Source organism: Eublepharis macularius, chromosome 5, assembly GCF_028583425.1.
Source record: "Eublepharis macularius isolate TG4126 chromosome 5, MPM_Emac_v1.0, whole genome shotgun sequence".
Taxonomy (NCBI): domain Eukaryota; kingdom Metazoa; phylum Chordata; class Lepidosauria; order Squamata; family Eublepharidae; genus Eublepharis; species Eublepharis macularius.
Window position 1 is genome coordinate 132,034,823 of NC_072794.1, and position 20,772 is coordinate 132,055,594.

General features: G+C 42.6%; 1 protein-coding gene across 1 annotated transcript in view; it reads left to right on the forward strand.

The window, feature by feature from the left end:
* CHD6 (chromodomain helicase DNA binding protein 6) overlaps nt 1–20,772 on the forward strand; it is a 196,989-nt gene that overhangs the window by 146,537 nt on the left and 29,680 nt on the right. The window contains exons 25-35 of the mRNA XM_054979661.1: nt 2,229–2,388; nt 4,540–4,629; nt 7,057–7,160; nt 7,895–8,024; nt 8,934–8,994; nt 9,269–9,323; nt 11,251–11,470; nt 13,039–13,247; nt 14,996–16,591; nt 17,138–17,286; nt 18,581–18,790. Of these exons, the coding sequence (XP_054835636.1) occupies nt 2,229–2,388; nt 4,540–4,629; nt 7,057–7,160; nt 7,895–8,024; nt 8,934–8,994; nt 9,269–9,323; nt 11,251–11,470; nt 13,039–13,247; nt 14,996–16,591; nt 17,138–17,286; nt 18,581–18,790 (2,984 nt within the window). The remainder of the gene's footprint in view (nt 1–2,228; nt 2,389–4,539; nt 4,630–7,056; nt 7,161–7,894; nt 8,025–8,933; nt 8,995–9,268; nt 9,324–11,250; nt 11,471–13,038; nt 13,248–14,995; nt 16,592–17,137; nt 17,287–18,580; nt 18,791–20,772) is intronic.

Genomic DNA, 20,772 nt, shown 5'->3' on the forward strand with positions numbered 1-20,772 from the left:
GAGGAGTTCCAGGAGTTTTCATTTTATTCTGCATGGATGTTTGGACTTGAGATCCCTGACCAACTGCCTGATATGCAGCATATTCCTGAAATCAATGGGCTTAAATTAGAGTAATTCTACGGAGGACTGCACAGATTTTTGCTCAGCTCTTCAGCTTGGGCTGAGCAGGGGAAGATTGTCAAGAAAACCTGCATTTTACAATCCATATAAATTATGTGCCTTTGCAGATATTTATTTTTCATCATTACACTGCTGATAATGGGGAGGGACCTGTGCAGAGCTGTGTAGCATGCTGCATTCCATAAAATAAAAGGAAGGTTATCTGGCACATCTCTTTCAAGTTTACTGTCACAGAGTTAAAGGCTAGAAGTTTGCCTTTGCTTAAAAAAAATGAAAGCCGAGATTCTCAATATGCGGAATTCTGCACCCAGTAGAAAAATTCTTTGCTTCTTCCAAGATTATGCAGAATCACAGAACTCTCTCATGTCTGGTTATAGGCAGTATATAAGATTAAAAAGCATGAATAGTGTAATCCATGAGTTGAGTGGGGGTCTTGATGGACTGTATTTTTAACTCAGAGAAATAACAAATGTTGTTTACTGAAGTTAAACTGCAGAAGCATTCTGGGACTTATAGAGCAGCAGTTTTGTGATAAAGGGTAATTTGCTTACCACTGTAGTAACCCATATCTTTAGAGATGTCATGTAATCAGTGTTATTGCATCACATAGTTGTGACTAGAATCTTCTTCATTTCTAAAAGATTTCCAGGACATGTAGGTGTGTCAATCAGTGGGGAAAAAATATATTTATCCGAAGGGAAGGGGAACCACCAAGGGCCTGAGAAAAACCAGCCAAGGCAGCTCCTCCTTACTTTCCCTGGAGTTACTTTAAGACCTGTGTGCCCTGAGGGGAAAGGAAGTGAGATATCCAGACCAGGCAGTTTATACCATAATCTTCTGAGAAATAGACACCCAATGGCCTGAAACATAATCTATTGATTTATCTTGTCAAATTGTAAAGTGATGGCTTGTTAGAAAAGTGCTTGTGAGGCTGATGTGCAGGGGGGAGTTCTCTTGGGCAGGCATGCCCTCTGGTGTTTCTTTCTGTAGGGTCCAGGGGCCTCAGAGTAGAAGAGTGGGCCATTCTGTGCCTTCTTCTCCTCTCCCTCCAAAAGGATCAAAGGGAAGCCCCCAGCATCAGCCGTTCGTTGTTCATGTGCTCACTCTTGAACAAGTGACTAGCAGTGCCAGGAACTGCTGTCCAGAGGAAGAGGGGGTGATCGCTGCCCCCAACCACCACCTTCCTGCCCAGGAAACTGACTGAGTGAGCTGCAAGTGGCAAGGAACAGCAGGCGATAGCCACCCTTGATGGCGATGTTGCTCTGCCAGCTGATCACTCACTCATCCGGTTATCCCTCATATCAGCCTTCAGGGATTTTTGTGAGATTGCAGAGTCTTCTGAGGGAATCTTCCATTTCTTGGTGGCAGGGACACTTAGAGATAGCAGTGGAGTGCAGCTGTTGTGCTCTTTCAAGCCCTATTGGTGCTAGCGGGGGGGGGGGGAGTCTGCTGACTCTCCAGGTGTCCCTCACCCAGGAAACGAGATGAGTTCAGGGGCCTCTGCATTGTGGCAAGGACCTCTGAGGCAGTCTTCTATTTCCTGTGGGAGAGGTGGTAGTAGTAGCAGAACATAACTCTTTTGTGTTCCTTTTAGGTGTTCTGGCACCATGGTGCTTAAAGGAACATGGGCAGAGTCTTGGATCTGCTGCTACCTTCAGGAGGAGGGATACTGTACGTGTGTGAGACTCTCAGGGATGGAGTTGTGGTGCTCTGGGGAGAGGCTGCTGGAGGGCAATTTGCATAGGTTAATACAAAACCTGGAGCCAACCTTGCATGTGTACATACCATTTGAATTTAGGAAAAAGCATCTGTGCTAGCCTCTGATATTGGGGTTAGCACTTTGGAGGCACATTATTGTGTTGCACTGTTAGGGTTCAAAAGTGCCCAGGAACCAGATTGTTGTTTATTTTCTTGAATTCTGACTACTTATTGTGGGAGATAAAACTTGGGGTTGGAGTCAGCTGTTCTTTGAATTTGATGGAGAAAAAGATCTCCATGCCATACTAGCTTCTTAAACTTCTGCCTGACCTTTTTCAATTGGATTAAAAATATACAGAGCTATCCAGAGCCCGTGGTGCCACTCATATGTTTCCCCTTGCATGTTTCAGGTTTGTCAGCACCAGTGCCAAGAGGAAGAAAAGGAAAGAAAACGAAGAACCAGATGTTACTTCCTGAGATCAAGAATGCAGACTGGCTTACCACTTGCAATCCTGAGATTGTCCTACATGACGATAGCTACAAAAAGCACCTAAAGCAACATTGCAACAAGTGAGAGAATGAGACATGATCAGGGGATTCCTGAATGTATTTGTCCAGTACTGTTTGGCCTGTCAATTGCTGTGTATGTACACAGTTGAGATACTTCAACTCCCTCCTGCAGAAGTCCACTCCTACTTTCATCTCTTTGGAACCAGGAGTTAGATTTCCTCTGTAAAACTCTGAACCAAGTCTTACATTTGGCAAGTAGTTTCTCAGAAAATGGAAGTTGCAATCTGGGAAATCCTTGTAGGTGATGGGGGAACATTGTATCCTCTTCGTCGCTGTCACAAATCCATGAGGGCAGGAAGCGGGGTGCCCTCCTCATTTTCCAAATTGTATGGAAATGAAAGAGGCTGGAAACTTCTTAAAGAGAAACTCACCTACCCCTTTTAATTCTAGAACCATCCTCTGGGATTTAAGGGTTGTGACTCCTTTGTTACCTGAATTGGCTTTCTTGCAATAAAAGAAGTGTAGGGGGAATTAGCAGCAGGGAAGACAGCTATGCGAGAGGCGGTAACTATGGGATCTTTCCACCAATTTTTACAGGGTCCCAGTATAGCAGATGAGGCTGGTGCTTGAGGTTCAAAAGAGCAATATTTTATTGAAAGAGGAAAATGCATGCACATACACACAGGAGTAAATGATAGAAATGGTTACACACACACACAGTCCTAGGAAGCTAATCATAAGTTGGAATAGAGTGAGGGAGGGGAAAAGTATATCTACCTATCCTGAAGAGTAATCTAGTCCATGGAGGAAGAGAGCAGCTTCAAACATACAGCGTCCTCGGCCAAGAGAGCAAGAGGCTTAGGGTAACCTCAAGGGAGCAGAACTTCAGATTCACTAGGTGTGCATGATTTAAATGGGGCTAGGGCACTACTCTTACAGGGTAAAACTTGCCCTGAGGTGGGAGAGCCCACCTAGCCATTGGAACAAAGACTCCAATGGTCAGTTACTGGGAATAGCAAAGGTTTGATTACCTTGATTGCTAGCTGCCAGGGCGTGTGAAAGAACGCAAAGTCTCTTCTGGGACTGCACAAAAGGGTCAGTTCGTTAATGGAGTCCACCGGAGCTAAGTTGATGAATTATAAATACTTACGAATGCCATTTCTCCTCAATCATGGACAGGAGATCTCATCATGGAAGGAGGGAAAGGAATGTGTTAAATGGGATGACTCTGCAAGACCTTCGTTGCTCTTGATTCCATTCGGAGCTGGGGAGACTGTAAAACTAATCACCACTGGTCACTCTGCATGTACATGTGGCATGCCTGACTCAGTGGGACTCAGCAACTGGTAGCTGGAATTCCCCTGTTTGCAGGCCAAACTGCCGTTTTAATCCAGGGGCCTTGTGAGATTATATCACTGGTAGCTATATTAAATAGCTATTAAAGATGGCGGAGGCCAGGCCAACTGCTTACACCTTCTCCTATAAGTTGGTGGGACAAATGCATTTTGTTGACTTGAATGGAACACATTTGAAAAAAGTATGTGGATTTCTGCAGGGCTTTCATGATTTCCTGGGGAGGCTTTCTGGCTGATAGATTTTGGTATCTCCTATACTGCACAGCAGAATCATGGCCTAGTGCTTCTGTTCAAGTGTCTCAGATGAGTACCCAGTATGGATATAACAAGAAAGTATTTTTCTCTATCAACAGTCACAGGATTTCTGTTGAGTATCTTGGTTATATTTTGTGTATTTTCGTTTCTGCAGCACATCATCTATTCCTTCACAATATCGCATGTGCTTTATCATCTTTATATGCACATAGGTTGGGCAGTGCCCAGTTAACTGGCTTTTGCCTTGTTTTGGGTGGAGCTTGCTTTCCTGCCTCTTATTCTGTGCTTTCTCAGTGGCCTTAGAGCCAGCTGCTCAGTATGCAGATTGGTTTCTTGGTACTTCAAGAGATAACAGAATGAGGTCTCATAGTCATTGCCTCTCATTCAGCAACGTGCATTCTGGGAGTTTCTCCTCTAGAAGCAGATTTTGTCTCCTGTAATGGCAACTTTGGAAGGTAGTGATACGAGCTTCTAGTATACTGCTAGTTTCTAAACGAGCCTGTTCTTTGGATCTGCAGAGTGGATCTATTGATTTGGAACAAAGCAGCATGTTCGAAACAGGTTTACTTTCTGTCTCACCTACTGCTTTTCCTTTTGGCAGGGTGCTGTTGCGGGTGCGAATGTTATATTACTTGAAAGCTGAAGTGCTGGGGGAGGCAGCTGACAAAGCCTTTGAAGGAACCCCTGCCAAGTATGTTATGTTAGCCCTTTGGAATTTGCTGTGGAATCCCCTGCAGATGTGTTTCCTCCACTGTATTGAAAATGTACCACTGCTTGTGATTGGGACACAGTACTCCTATGTATAAACTTTAGAGTGGATTATTATTTCCCTGTTGTAACTCATGTTTGAAAGAGATAAGTGTGGTCTTGTAAATTCTGGTTTTGGAAATACATGCAGATGAGAGTGACAATAAATACATCTGTATTAGAAAAATAATCTGAGAATAGCAAAACTCTAGTAGCAGACCGAAAATATTCAGATCCAGTCATTCTTTAAGTGCAATCCTATGCAGCGTTATTCTTTTATTAATTATTTTAATGGGCTTAAACGGGAGTAACACTGCATAGGAATGCACTGCCAGGCAGTCTTGTAAAATGATTATAGATACGATGATAAAACATATCAAAAAGCATTGTTTGAAGACCAGTCCACAGTTATTTGAAAGAACAGCATCTAAATAATATAAAGTAAATATTTCAAAACAAGCATAAATGATCAACAAAAGTCAACAACACTAAACAGCAACAGAATTTTTTTTTATGAATAAAGGTAAATAAAACAAAAGTGAACCAAAAGAGATACAGGATCAAGTTATACATTACATCAAGTTATACATTATTGGGTGCTTAGCATTGAGGGAGGGAGTATAAATACTTTCCCTCAGGGCCTTTTCCCTGAATATGTCTTTCTCCTCAAACTGGTATTTGCCCCTGCTAGCCTGGGAAAGTACCGATATTTTTTATTCCGCAGGGCTAACGCTAGCTTTTGCTTAAGTGAAGGGCATGATGATTAAGAATCAGAACATTCATATTTCCTTTATCACTTATCTGAAACAGCAGATTTCCACATTGCATGCCTAAATGAAGGCTTAGTCATTACGGCTATTAAATATTCACTGATTTCTTTGATCAATTGTTGACTGTATTTCCATATATCAGCATGATTGGATTCTCAAAAGTTCAAACCTCTCCAACGTAAGTGGTGTTGAAACCTTCATAGAAAATCACAGTACTTGTGAAAGGCAAAATATGTGAATAATTGTTTACAGAAACTGTTATTTTGAGACCTTCAGTGGAGCACACAATATGCAGAAAGCTGAAAAATGTATTCTGAGCTTTGGGTATAGCTGGTTGCATGAGAATAGAAAGTCAAGACAGGAGAAATTAAGGCAAGGAAGTTTCATGGTACAGCTTTGCCCATTCAGAAGACAAATTGGGAGGAGCTTTGCTTAGTTTGTGGCTTGAGTCCAGAACTGCAGACTAGGCTGTAGAACCAGGGCTCAGTGTGTGGGGAGTGAGGCTCTGACAATTTGTACAGTTTAGGTCATTCTGCATGTCAGAGAAAACAAATGTGTCTTTACTTTGGTCCTATTTTCTGTGCTGCTTACAGAGTTGCTGTTGTATAGGTTCTTTAACTGTATGGATAGGTACATGCATATTGTAATAGATGCATGGGCTTACTCACCTTTAGTCCAGCTTATACTAAAGAGGTCTCATAATACTGTACTGCATAAATGAAATGGAGACCTCATACTGTAGTTTTAGTGATTCATCTCACCATAGCTAATAGTCATTGATGGGTCTTTCCTCCATTAAATTGTCAACCCCCCCACCCTAAAGTAATCTAAGCTAGTGACCATCTCAACATCCCCTGGCACTGAATTTGTAGCTTGAGGTTTTGACTTGAAAACCAGGCTAGTCCACCAGGCCGCAAATGTTGCATTCTGGAACCTGCAGTCTCTTTCAGCCAAGCCAATGTACTAAATAAAAGAGTAGCTTAAGTTTCTTCTTTGATGTTTCTTGTTTGAAGTTCTGATGATGCTATCAAAATATCCCAAGACTGTGACAGAATAAGTAACAACAACATTGAATTTATATACTGTCCTTCAGGACAACTTAATGCCACACTCAGAGCATTTTACAATGTGTTCATATTATCCTCATGGCAGTCACCCTGTGAGGTGGGTGCACAGCAGAATGAGCTCTGAGAGAGCTGTGACTGACCCAAGATCACCCAGCTGGCTTCAAGTGGAGGGGAGGGAGTCAAACCAGGTTCCTCCAGATTAGAGTCCTGCTGCTCTTAACCACTACACCAAACTAGCTCAGTTTAAGGTGCCAAGCTAAATCTGTAGGAATTCCTCCCAGTTAGCTAAAATTTGCTTTGTGAATAGAGCACATCACAGGGACATTGTTTAGGAACGCACGTTTGCAATGGACTTAGAAGGGTGTAGCTCTGCTTAGGGTGGAGAATGCTAATTGGAAGAAGCTGGTAGCTCCCTAGTGCACCCTGGATGTGCTACTCTAGAAGATGGACTCGTGCCTGAGTGTCTTATGCATGAGTGGAATGCATAAACCTGTGCAGAACACTCAAGGTATGCAACCTCTATGTTCTTCACAGAGATCTGGATGTTGTGCTACCAGACATCGACTATGTGGAGATCCCTGTGGATTGGTGGAATGCTGAGGCAGACAAATCCCTGCTCATTGGAGTTTTCAAACATGGTATTTCCTTGTATGTGGGTTGGAGTGTTAATAGGCATTTCCCACTATGTGAGGCTGTGCCTAAGAGAGGGAAATTGGATAGAATTTGTGAGACTTTTCAAACTTGGTTTCATTCAAATGTTCTTGTTTCTCAGTATTTTTTTTCTTCCTCGTTCTGTATGTGAAAAACACAGGCAGGAGTGTATGCCCTAAATGCTGTTTTCTGTGAGATATGACTATTCAAATTAAGCATATTTCATACACAGTTTTTAAGTATCATAATTGTGCTTCTGCTGTCATGGGGGAAGTGATAAACTATGTAGGACATTTACAGAGCAATCCTAAGCAGAGTTACTCCAGGCTAAGCCCATTGATTTCAATGGGCTTGGATTGCAGTAACTGTGTTTAGGATTGCACTGTTAATACTTGAAGTACTGCTGAGCCCTCCTATGCATTTGAAGATTTCATCATGCATTGCCTATACAATCAGCCCATGTTATGTGGGATACAGTGCAATCCTAAGTGGAGTTACACCCTTTTAAGTCAGCTGAAGTCGGGGGATTTAGAATGGTGTAACTTAGTTTAGGACTGTGCTGAAAGCAGTGTTAACTTATTCATTGGCATTCCCGCAAAGTAGACTGACCATGTATTCTACCATATGGTTTCTAGCAGTTTACACGGACATTAAGGAAGTGATAATAGGCTTTAAGGCTAGTGGTGATGAGTATCCACATTTTTTTTGTGGCTTTTGTCAGGTTATGAACGGTACAATGCCATGCGAGCTGATCCAGCCCTGTGCTTTCTTGAGAAGGTAGGCATGCCGGACGAGAAGTTGCTGTCTGCAGAGCAGAGTGTCATTGATGGAGTGCAGGATAATCCAGAAAGGTAAACTTATCAAAAAGGATTCAGGCCAGTTTACTGGGATCATTAATCTGCCACAAGGTCAGAATTTCTTACAAGGCATGTGTCATACATACATCAGCCACGGTGTTAGGGACTGCCTAAGTGCTCATCTCACTGTGTTAGCATACTAAATTAGAAATTCAGTTGTTAGAAAAGAAGAAGGTGTTCAGAGTGATGCTGCACATTGGCAAATGAGGAAGCCCGGTCTATATGAAATGCCATTAATACTTTCTAGAACAAATTTCTTCCGGAGGCTATGTGTATGCATACTATCCCATACAGCCAGGGCTTTTTTTCAGCGGGAACGCGGTGGAATGCAGTTCTGGCGCCTCTTGAAAATATTCGGCAATAATGCATGAAAATAATACTATTTCAAAGAATCCCGTGTGTTTCTTCCTCATTTCCCTCTTGAGAGTTCCACCACTTCTTTTCCTAGAAACACCCCACCCCCTCTGCATATAACTATGGGAAGACATGTCTCTGGTGCTTGAAGACTAAGTTGTACATTGAGGTATCATAGCGTGCTTAACAACCACCACCACCACCAGGCTTATATCCTGTTCTTTTAGACAGATTAATGCCCCACCCAGAGCAGTGAACAAGTTAGTGTAATTATTATCAGTAGAATGCTGATTCACATTTGAACCACTTAACCACTGTTGGTGGCTAGGCCATCTAGCTTTAAAACCACCTTGGACATGCGGAAAGGCGGGATATAAATATTTTAAATTCATTCATTAACATCTGTGTGTGTGTGTGTGTTTTAGTTAGAACAAATGGCTGGGCAAACTCGGGAATCAATAGAATGAAATGTTTGGAGAGCTCTAGCATAATGAGCTTGTTTGGTAAAGTTTCTAGAGATTCACCCTGCTGTTGATTTGTTTTTTGTAGAGGTAATATTGACAAAGATGCGAGCAGTGCAGACAAGGTAGATGGGCTGCAGAAAGAAGAGGTAAGTAACTACTTTGGGTACCTTCCACTATCAGAAATAACAAATATATCCCCTCAAAAGGGTTTGAGTGCAGGTTTGACATAAAGAGAATTTTGCAGATGGGTGGTGGTGCCTTTGCTAGGCTGTTACTGAAGCAAAGGAGAGGTTGATTGTTTTTTCTTAATGCATATTCCAAGAGTATGAGCCAATATGCTAGGCCCCGCTTGACTTCATACTTTGTATTTTCTGCTTTTGTCCTAGATTATAGGCTGATGTGTGTTTGTTTGTTTCGTAGGAGACTTCAGAGTGCTGTGGTGAAACTGCTGAGAAGAAGGATGATAGCGTGACAGGTGAGGCTGCGTATCTGGATGTTTTAGGGAACATGGTGTTTTATCAAAGTTATTGGCTGGAATGTGTTAATGTGTTAATATCAAAGTCAGGAGTTAGAACTCGACTGTATGTCAGTCCCAAGACAAGACCCGTCCCCAAAGTGGGCCATTGCCCTGAGATTTCTTTGTATGCTATAGACGCTTGAGTATCTTGGAGACATGCATGTCTAAAAAAGGGAAGGTACTGAAGTGTTATGATTACATAGACTTGGATCCACCAGAGATTTCCACCAATGAAGGGATTTCCATTTGTGAAATGGGACTTCCCTGCCACCTCTTCCTGCTGCAGCCACAAATGCCCCTCACTGCTGCTCTGGGAAGGACAGAGGACCCCTAGGAACAGCTTGGAGTCCAAGGTCTGTAGCAAGAATCTTCACTTCCCATCTGTGGAAATTCTCCATGTGGTTTGAAATAGTAGACCAGTTTGTAATGCTTGCATGTAGCAAAATTTCCCCAAGAAACACTTTGTGTCTCAGAATGTAAAACAGGTGTTAGGGCACTACTGTGTGGGTGCATGCACATAACTCCTTTAACGTTAACTATGTCAGGGGAAGCAAGATTTTGTAATTATTTTTTTCTTCACTACAGTACTATTGCACTGATGCAGGAGAGTGCAAAAAATGCATAGGAAGAAAATGTGTTACTTCCAGGTAAGAAAGTGGTTTATGGGCTTTTAAAATTGTAATTTTAAATTTAAACAAAATTCTCTGCCCTAAAGCCCAGTAGCATTCCAGGAAGATGGTTACTGTGCTCTAGTGCAAGTATTTTTAATGTGAAAAAGTCACAAGTGTAAAAAATGAACAAACCTTCTCCAAAAGAAATACATTTTCTTCCTATGCAGTTTGTCATCCTTCTGCACCAGCATAAATGCAGAGAAAAAATAAACATGCATTACTAAAAGAAATAAATTTTTTTCACTACAGCTTCCAGAGAACAATACACATATACTAGGGCCATCAGCATGCATGTTTGTTTATTTGCTTCATTTATACCCTGTTTCTCACCAATGAGGACCCAAGGTAGCTTACATCATTCTCCTCCATTGTATCCTCACAATAGCACTCTGAGGTAGGCTAGGTTGAGAGTGTGTGATTAGCTCAAGGCCACATAGCAGGTTTCCATGGCAGAGGAGGGATTTGAACCTGGGTCTCCTAGATCCAAGTCCCAACTCTCTAACCTCTATACCATGCTGGATCCAAGTGCCAACATAAGTGAGAAGTGAACTCTTGAGAAAAAGGCATGTTGCCCCAGAAATTTTTTAATGTCAAGTGCACAGTAGTTCACCTATCACTAGATAAATGGCGTAAGGCTTTGGCATTCATGTGAAGTGACTGTCATCTACCACAAGAGAGACCAGAAGCCATAACGCTCAGTAATTTTATGTATGAAATTATATTGTTGAATCTCGGTCATTCATGTGATGGGCAAATCTTTGTTTATCACAAAACTACCAGCTGCAACTGATCATAGTTGGTCACCATCTTGGCAAGTATCTTGTTGTTTTTTATAAAGACCGAAGTTTCTTTTCTCCTTTGGGTATTCATTTGTATGTGTTCATTTCTAATAATTCTTCTAATGAGAAGGCTTCCATTTCTGTGATTGTAATTTCCACACTGGTTAGATGCATGCTGCTCAGTATGAAAGAAAGCAAAGGAAAAGAAAACAAATAAGAGAATCGAATGAATTTTGAACTACAGGAACCCAGAAACCACAAACTGACTACTTGTCCACCCACAGTACTGAGAAATGGTGGACTGATTTATGGGCTCCTTTGTATATATATAGGTAGGATGAGGCACTTAATGAATTAGTAGTTGTCTTTGTTATGTGTGGGCAAAGATTCTTCAGGGATTGTGTAAAATACTAATGACCTTGCTGATGTTTGAAGCCCAGGATGGCTCCGACCCAGACAAATCCAGCTGGCCTGTGTCATCTGCCCTGACAGCCAGACTGCGGCGTCTTGTTACTGTCTATCAACGTTGCAACCGTAAAGAGTTGCCATCCAGACCTGAAATCACAGGGCCTTGTAATCATGGCTATTGGCTGCAAGACGAGATGTTCAGAAGAGCCAGTGAGCTGGATCAAGTGAACAAAGAATTGCAGAAAAGGTAAAGGAGGCAGCAGGCATGAGCTCATTTATTTATTTAGAAAACTGATATGCAACCCCTCCAGAGAACTGTTCAAGAAACTTTTAGGTTCCTTTCATGTAAATTGGTGGCAAAATCCACTGATACTATCGCATTATTGGAAGTCCATAATGACATTCTGACTCAAGAACTTGACAAGGTACCACTCAAATCCAAAAAAGATGGTCGGGCAAGGTAGGAAATGCTCCCCTTTCACAGAGAATATATTGACTAGAAACTACTCAGTTAAGCAACTTTGAGAAAAAGTCAAACACCTTCTAAGCAAAGCAGGACTGATAGTCCATCTGTTTAGCATCTGCCTCCGAGGGGGGGGGGGTCACTGCTTAGTAGGGAAAAGAGCTAATTCTTGTCCTCCTACAGTAGTGTGCCAGATCTTTGTGCATAGAGAGGAGGGACTCTGATATTGAGGAATTATTTCCATTTGTATACTGTCATATGAAGAAACACCAGGTAATCTTCTTGTCTAAGGACCTGTCCTCTGTTTCTTGTAACTATCAGAATGGAACTTCTTTCAACACAAAATGGGATGTTTTTAATGTATTAACCTGGAACCAATTCAAAACTTTTTTACAGAGGATTCTAGCTTTGCCTCATGGCACTCAGGCAGCTTTAATGTGGGCTGAACTTGGGTTACCTTCTATCAGAGCCTGTTTGCACTTGCCCTTATTTAGATTCTGGAGAAAACAGTCCGCTGTTAAGGCAAAGCAATGCACTGATGCATTCAGATGCTATTTGCTGAACTTTAATAATATCCTCTGTTGTTATTCCCTGGTGTCCCCTTCCCCGGTCTCAATATACAAGACTGGATCTTTAAGATGGATTGGACAGAAGTATAACTCGCTCTTCTAAATTTTCTCCCTGGTTCCAGTTGTTCAAGAGGGATCATGGCAGAGCCTGTTATTTGACCAAAATAACCTTTCCTGTTCATAGAATGGCTTTAACTTCTCTAGACTGCCATTAAACATAAATACTAATTGATGCCCATTTCTGTATCTGTGGAGCTTCAGTCCCCAAAGACCTCCCCCATTAGCTTTTGTTCTGCTTTTTGTATGCAGAGCCCAGAAATAAATTTCTTGGAGAAATATTAAAAACGCCGATCCTTCCCCTGTGGTGGAAAAATTAACCCTCCTTCTTTCTGACCTGAATCTACACATCTCTTATAGAGCAGCAGTTTGCCCAGGCAGCTAAGAAAATCAGGGCTCAAACTGTGCTTAATGGTTGAGACTCCTTTACCTATGTATAATGAAGGTGCTTATACGTTTTAAGTAATTTTTGTTTTTAACATAATAGTTTTATTGTTTGGTGTTTATGTTTTGTTTATGTGTTTTATTTAGATTTATTCACTTGATTATGATGGCCTTTGGCCACATGCAGTAAATATTCTGAACTAGAATGTATTATATAAGCATTTTTAAAAATATAGAAAAGTATATTAGACTTATGAGAACTAACACATAATTTTAGACAGACTAAATGTTGGTAAAAATTGCAGTCATCGTGGATTTGTGTGTTCCTCTTACATTCTGTAGATGGACTAGAAGAGAACAAGCAGATTTCTATCGTACTGTCTCCTCGTTTGGAATAATATATGATCCAGAGAAGAAGATCTTTGACTGGACTCAATTCCGATCTATTTCACGTTTAGAGAAGAAAACTGATGAGAGCCTAGAAAAATATTTCTACAGCTTTGTTGCTATGTGTAGGAATGTTTGTCGTTTGCCTCACTGGAAAGAAGATGGTGAGTGGGAACAATCTGGGTCATGTAAACCATGAATTTAAAAAGAAATTATTCCTAGGCCCCTTTCTTTGTCTTTCTAGACTTGTGTATAACACATCCCATTGACCAAGATTGTGCATGTTGAAATTTCACACACTAAAATTTCAGTTTGGTGTAGTGGTTAAGAGCGCGGGACTCTAATATGGAGAACTGGGTTTGATTCCTCACTCCTCCACTTGAAGCCAGCTGGGTGACCTTGGGCTAGTCACAGTTCTCTGGAGCTCTCTCAGCCCTACCCACCTCACAGGGTGTTTTGTTGTGGGGATAAGAATGACATACTTTGTAAACCGCTCTGAGTGGGTGTTAAGTCATCCTGAAGGGTGGTATATAAATTGAACGTTATTATTATATTATCATTATTATAAAAATACCACAACCACAGATTTTGGGATCTGAACCTGAATGCCATGTGCAGCAATAAGACTTAGGATTCTTATGCTAATTTCTGCTCTAATCAAGCTGTGTTGTACCTTTACATCCTGATGCCCTCCCTTGTAGCACCCCACCCACCTTTGGCTGGGATATAAAGGCTCAGGGATCTCCATTCCAATTTGTGTCTGAAAAAGGGAGCTCTGACTCTTGAAAGCTTATACTCTGAAAATCTTGTTGGTCCTGCTGTTCTGTTGCATACCAACACAGTTCCCCACCTAAACCATCTTGGCTGTTTGCTAAAGCAGGGAAATGCACTTCTGCCAGATAATTCAAATTAGGTAACCAAATTTCAAGAGCTATTAGTTGAATAAAAATTGATGTTAATTGTTTCACATACTTTATTAACCACATTTGTAAGTTTAGAGGATCGTGTTAAAGTAAAAGAAAATTATTTATTTAGAATATTTATACCCCACTGTTCTGTTTTAAATTGAGAAATACTTTGAAGTACAAAATGGCTAGCTGAAGTACAGAAAGAAACATTAGACCTAGCAGCCCTCCTCTTTTATTGGCTGTATGCATTAATTATCAATTGTTATGTTCTTCCATGCATTTCAGCAGGATTTGAGTCCAGTAGCACCTTAGAGACCAGCAAATTTTTCAGGGTACAAGCTTTTGAGAGTCAAAGCTCTTCAGATATTTTCACATGGGTTTCTTCAGACATTTTTATATGGCATAATCAGACATTTTTCACATGGGTCTCAACTTCAGGTGTGTGATGAAATGTCTTACACCCCAAAATTTATATATCCCAAAATGGCAGCAGGGTTTCTCATAACTGGGTTTACACTCTGTATGAGCTCAGAGGTTACAAAGTGCCTTTTGCTATCTAGTGGGAAGGAAGGGGAGAGAGGGTTCAGATGACTCACACACTAAGGCATTAAGCCAGCAAGTGCCATAGAAATGCTAATGGCTTTAGCCAGGAGAAGGACAATAGCCAGATCATACCTAAGGGAAGAGCCTCAACCACTGAACTAAGAAAATGGATGTGCACTAGGTGCTTCTGTCTTTTGGCAGGCACAGGCTACTGTGGAACCGATGGACACAGCTGATATCCTTTTGTTGGCACAAGGGCATTCCATGATGAAAGGCTGGCTCCCTTTTCCAGAGGGATTTCTTCAGCATATTCTGTGTATTATACAAAACCAGGAGACTGAGCTGCTGCCAAGTATCTGTGACTCATATGTCCTGGCACTCACAAAATTAATACTTCAACTTTAGTGGGTATTATCTTTTGTGTTTGTATCTACCTCTCATTCCTTTTCCCATACCTGTAGGCCCAGCAGATCCCAGTATCTATGTGGAACCAATCACAGAAGAGCGTGCTGCAAAGACACTGTATCGAATTGAACTCTTGCGGAAGGTCCGAGAGCAAGTCCTGAGATGTCCACAGCTGCATGAGCGGCTGAAGCTTTGCCGTCCAAGCCTATATCTTCCTGTATGGTGGGAATGTGGTAAACATGATCGGGATCTGCTGATAGGTACAGCTAAACATGGACTGAACCGCACAGACTATTTCATCATGAATGACCCTCAGTTGTCATTTTTAGATGCCTACAGAAATTATGCTCAACACAAGAGGACTGGGGTTATTGGAGCAGAAAACTTGTGCTGCCATCATCAGGCAAATTCGAAGCTGTATTGCTCCCCTTCATACAGTCAGGTGGAACAAAAGCACGAATCTGCAGAGACAGAAACAGAGAGCTGTGTTAAGCTAGTGGGCACAGGTGATGGTGTCTCACGGACAGAAAGCATTTCCCAAGATGGTAGCTGTGATACCTTTATGTCTAAGGTCCGGGGTATGATTTCTGTTAACTATGACGAGAGCTCTTTACCTGACTCTCTGATGTGCATGATGTATGATGAGAAGGCCTGCAACAGTGAGCACAGTTCCCTTGCCCGTGATAGCCCAAGCTGTACAGATGTCAGCAGCAATACTACCAAAATGGCAGAGGGCAAAATAGATGGAGATGAAGACCTATCTAGCTGTGATGCTGATACTACAAGAGACCCCTCCTATCTCGATCATTTATCGCTCAGCACTGACCCAGTGGAGAGTCAAAATGCAGCACAGGAGCCTTCAGCGAAGGAAGCAAAGTCCTCTGAGGACTTTTCTACTGAACCCTCTGAAGCTCTCCAGCATATGGGGAATCAGTATGCTGGCTCAGGATCCATACCATTTGAAAGAGGTGGCATGGAAGGGGTCCTAAGTATAGGAGTGTACAGCCCCACTCTTCACAATTTTGATATCAAAGTCCATCCTGAGAAGAGGTTCATGAGCTTGTTGCATGAGAAGGGCTTGGAGGAGAAATCAGTGCAGAGCCACAGCGAAGAAGAAGAGGAGGAGGAGGAGGAAGAGGAAGATCACTTGGAGGCAGCAGCTGACTCTGTGGGAGATTTTAGAAGCTGTCTAAATACCTCGGATGGTGAGGAAGCAAGGACTGTTACACAAGAGGGGAAGAAGCAGAGTTCCTGCATTCTCACCACTCTGGATGCATTCATAGAGGAAAGGAATAAGGAGCTGGTTGAATCAGTCCTAAGCGAGCAAGCAGCATCTAAATGTGATAGTGAGCCCGGTGTTGAAGAGGATGATCAAGCTGAATGTGAGAGCCTTGAGGAACACATTCCAGCCTTGCAGGAGATCCAGGCCTGCCACCATCATCACTCTGCACCAAGCCAGGCTTCTGCAATTCAGATGGAACTCCTTAAATCGCATCCTGTGTGCATGGAGGCAGACCTCTGGGCAGATGGTGCTGAGGAGAAAAGAGAGAGTCTGGCTGCTCAGCCCTTCTGTAGGAATGATATAAAGAGGGAGGAGGAAGAGTGTGAGGACCGAGACCTGGAGAAAACAGATGGAATCAACCTAAATCAAGGTACTACAAGGAAGTATCTTTCAGCATTCTTTTGTATTTCAGTGCAGCTTGGGGATTGCCATGCAGCAAGCTTTCCTAAAGTGAAAGTTGCTAGGTTAAAAATTAATTTAAAATCCCATTCACAAATCCATATAAAAAAGAAAGAATAAGTCTTCATGAAATCCTGTACCTTAAACAGGGCCAAAACACTTTGTGTGCTTATTTTAACATATTATGACTCTGCGAGATCCTGGCTAGTGCATATGTTATGGTATGCTCTTTAATATGCGTTACCCGAGCACGTAGATGAACTGTCAGCCACAATTCCTGCCATTTAGATTCATGCAAGAAGTAGCTGCTGGAATCTTGTGCTGAATTCTTCAACCCCAGCTGTTTTCTGTAGGAATTTGGTGACAGTGCTGAAGCCTTTAATGTGAGTTTTAGAGAACATTGAACTCTGTCACATTATGCGATTGTATGTCTTTCAGTGACCTAGAAGTGATTGAAAGGAGAAGTGGTTTGAGGTCTTAACTAATGGTAGCATCTGCTGTTTACCACTCTGTCTAGATTGTTATGAGAAGTTTTCCGAAGATGAAAGTAAGAGCTCCACGTTTGCTGTGCCTGGAGAGAGTGATGAACTTCAAGATGTCCGGGCACCTACCATAGCTCAGCTTTTGCAGGAGAAGACACTCTACTCTTTCTCAGAATGGCCTAAGGTGGCTTGGTAGCTTAAGTATGCATGAATAAGGGATGTAGGTTAATGTTCAGCCTGGGCTAAGATCCACTTATGTTCTTTTTTAAAAAAACAGGAACACTCTGACAAGTGCCTTTGAAAAATATAGTGTAAGAAGAGGAATAGATAAGTCTCTCTCTAAGAGATAGCTATGTCTCTGGAAAATTTTTTAGTGGAAGCTTTGGATAATGTCCAAATTTCTTGTGTACTTTTTACATGATATTTTCATACTTAATATGACATGAACGTTTACCATCACCACCAATATTCTGTGTCTTCAATAGGTAATGTGATAAACAGTTTTGAGAGCACATTTTGGTGGGTTTCAGTTCCTTGAGCTCAAAAATGTGTTTTAAAAGGCATATTCCATCCCCAAATATGTAGTGATTTTAAAGTTGAGATCTTGAAAATGTATATATGCTTTTATTTTTCACTTATTGGACAGCTGTGCTGAGCCTTAGGTCAAACAAGACTTTTGCAGCACTGAAAGAGGCCTCTTGCAGGCTGGCCCACCATTTCCTTTTCTCTTACTGGTGGTACAGAAATCCTGAGGCCTCTGTTCACTTACTTCTACAGGCTACAGAACACCACTGAAAAACACCATCACTTGCTGAAAAAATGCTGTCAGGAGATGATAACTCTGCTGGAATGCAACTAATGTTTCCATTGTGCTCATGTAATGCAGCACTAACAGCATCTGCTTTAAAATAGCAGTTTTAAGTTACAATGAAGATAGGGTTGTGCTTTGTGATGGGAGGACTGGCTGTATAGATTTTTTTGCTTTCTCCTTTTATTATCCAATCACATTATCATAATACAGCATAAATAGATTGGTTATATGAAATATCTCAGAGATGTAAAATAAAACCCTTCTTAGCATAGTGGTTAAGTGGTTGGGCTGTGAATCGGCACTCTGCTGGTTCAGATCCCATTACTGCCATGAGCTCAGGTGGTGGCCTTGGGTAAGCTGCTCCTCTCAGCCCCAGCTGCCCAGCTGTATTGTGGGGATAATAATGACACTGATTTTGTTCACCACTCTGAATGGGGTACTAATCTGTCTAGAAGAGTGATATATAAGCACACTGTTATTATATGAGCACTCTGCACAAGGTCACAGGCCTTAGGCCCACCACAGAAGTTCTGATATGTAGACTGGTAAACTCATAGCCTTGTCAAACAGCTGCCAAATCATTAAAACTAAACTAGTTTACTAGATTTGGTTCTCCTAGAGGTTGTAATGTGAGTGATTAACGTATATCTTAACTTTTTTTTGGCAGGATCGTGTGATCATCAATCGAATTGACAACATCTGTCATGCCATCTTAAAGGGCAAGTGGCCTTCTTCAAGCCAGCCTTTTGAAATACACAGTGTAATGCCTGCTGCTGTGTTAGCCAGCAGTACGAGCAATCGAAACAACTACTCTGAAGCCTCAGAAGCTTCAGAGCCTAGCTTCAACAATGGAGCAATAGCTACACAGGTCCATAAGGTGAGCTGATGGGAGAGCTGCTTGGGTAGATGTTTTGATTGATTGATTGATTAGATTTTCAGTCTGCCCTCCCCACAAGCAGGCTCAGGGCAGGTTACAATCATAAATAAATTACGATAAATAAATCCAATAAAACACATCTCAGTACCAACATGGGTTTCAGCATTCCAGATGGTGCACCCTTCCCCCTGTCCCTGCGCACCATGCATAAGGGAAGAAAAGGGTGGAGGTGTGGGTTGGTGAAACTCTTAACTCCTCAAGCATGGGGAGGCAGATGGACCATATGCTCCCCCCCACTGGCAGGAGACTGGCAGGGAGGCTAATTAGATGGAACCAGTGCTGGCCTCAACAATATGCCTGGCGGAACATCTCCGTCTTACAGGCCTGCAGAAAAGATACAAGATCTTGGCGGGCCCGAGTGTCTTCCAACACAGTTCCACCAGGTTGGGGCCAGGACAAAAAATGCCCTGGCCCTGGCCGAGGGCAGCTGAGCCTCTCTGGGGCCAGGGACCACCAGTAGGTGTTTACCTGCAGATCTAAGAGCCCTCTGAGGTACATATGGGGAGAGGCGGTCCCTCAGGTATGCTGGTCCCAGTCCGTTTAGGGCTTTATAGGTCAGAACCTAGAGCCTCATCCGGAATTCCACAGGGAGCCAGTGCAGCTGCTGCAGAGTTGGAGTCACATGTGCCCTGAATGAAATTCCTGTCAGGACACGAGCAGCAGCATTTTGGACCTGCTGCAGTTTCCGGGTCAGACCCAAGGGAAGCCCTGTGTAGACCGAGTTACAGTAATCTAATCTGGAGGTGACGGTTGCATGGATCACTGTTGTTAGGTCATGGGTAGAGAGATAGGGGGCAAGCTGCCTGGCCTGCTGAAGATGGAAAAAGGCAGTTATGGCAGCTGCCTTGACCTGGGCCTCCATTGACAAGGAGGAGTCCAGCATCACACCAAGGCTCCTGTCCGATGAAACGGGCACAAGTGGTGCCCCCTCAAAGGCCAGGAGCTAAATCCCCATATCTACCCCCCATGGCCCAGGTACAGGACCTCCGTCTTCATGGGGTTCAACTTCAGGCTGCTCTGCTTCACCCATCCAGACACAGCCGCCAGTGCTCTAATTAGGGCCTCAGGAGCAGAGCCAGGCTGTCCGTCCATCAACAGGTACAACTGGGTGTCATCTGCATATTGATAGCAACCCAGTCTGAAACTCTGTGCCAGCTGGGCAAGAGGGCGCATGTAGAGATTAAACAACGGGGAGAGTAACGCCCCCTGCGGGATGCCGGACACCAAGGATTGGCACGCTGATAACCTCTCCCCCAGCATCACTCTCTGTCCAACTGTGGAGAAAAGAGAGAAGCCACTGCAAGGCAGTCCTTCGGATCCCCACATTGGCAAGGTGGTGGGTCAACAATTCATGGTCAACCATGTCGAACGCTGCTGAGAGATCTAGCAACACCAGCAGTGCTGACCCGCCTTGATCCAGATGCCTACGGAGATCGTCTGTGCGGGCGACCAACACTGTCTCAGTCCCGTGACTGCTGTAAATCTAATTTGTATCATATTTCAAATTTCTCTCATAATCAGCTATCTCCTATACATTGGTGCAAGCCATTTTCTCCTTATAGGTACTAAATTTACCTTTTTAGTACATGAGACCTGCTAGAGGATTCTAGATAGTGAATAGTGACTTGTCCATCTCTGATTATGCTAAATCCTTTGAAGAGAAGTAGCATTCAGAATAATTCCTTAGTTGATTTATTTTGACTACCTGGCCCAGAGGATACATTTACAAGGTATGAATAAAGAGATTCTGTTGGTCTTTATGTTGTTCTTTGGGAAAATTTTGTTGGGAACTTTAAGTGAGGTGTATCTGTTTAGGGCCTGATTACTTGCCTTTCTAACAAAACTCTCAGTACCTTCTGTAGAGGATAGTAATGCTGGGCCAGAGGGCAAACTTTCTACCTCTGTCTACACAAAGCTTTCCC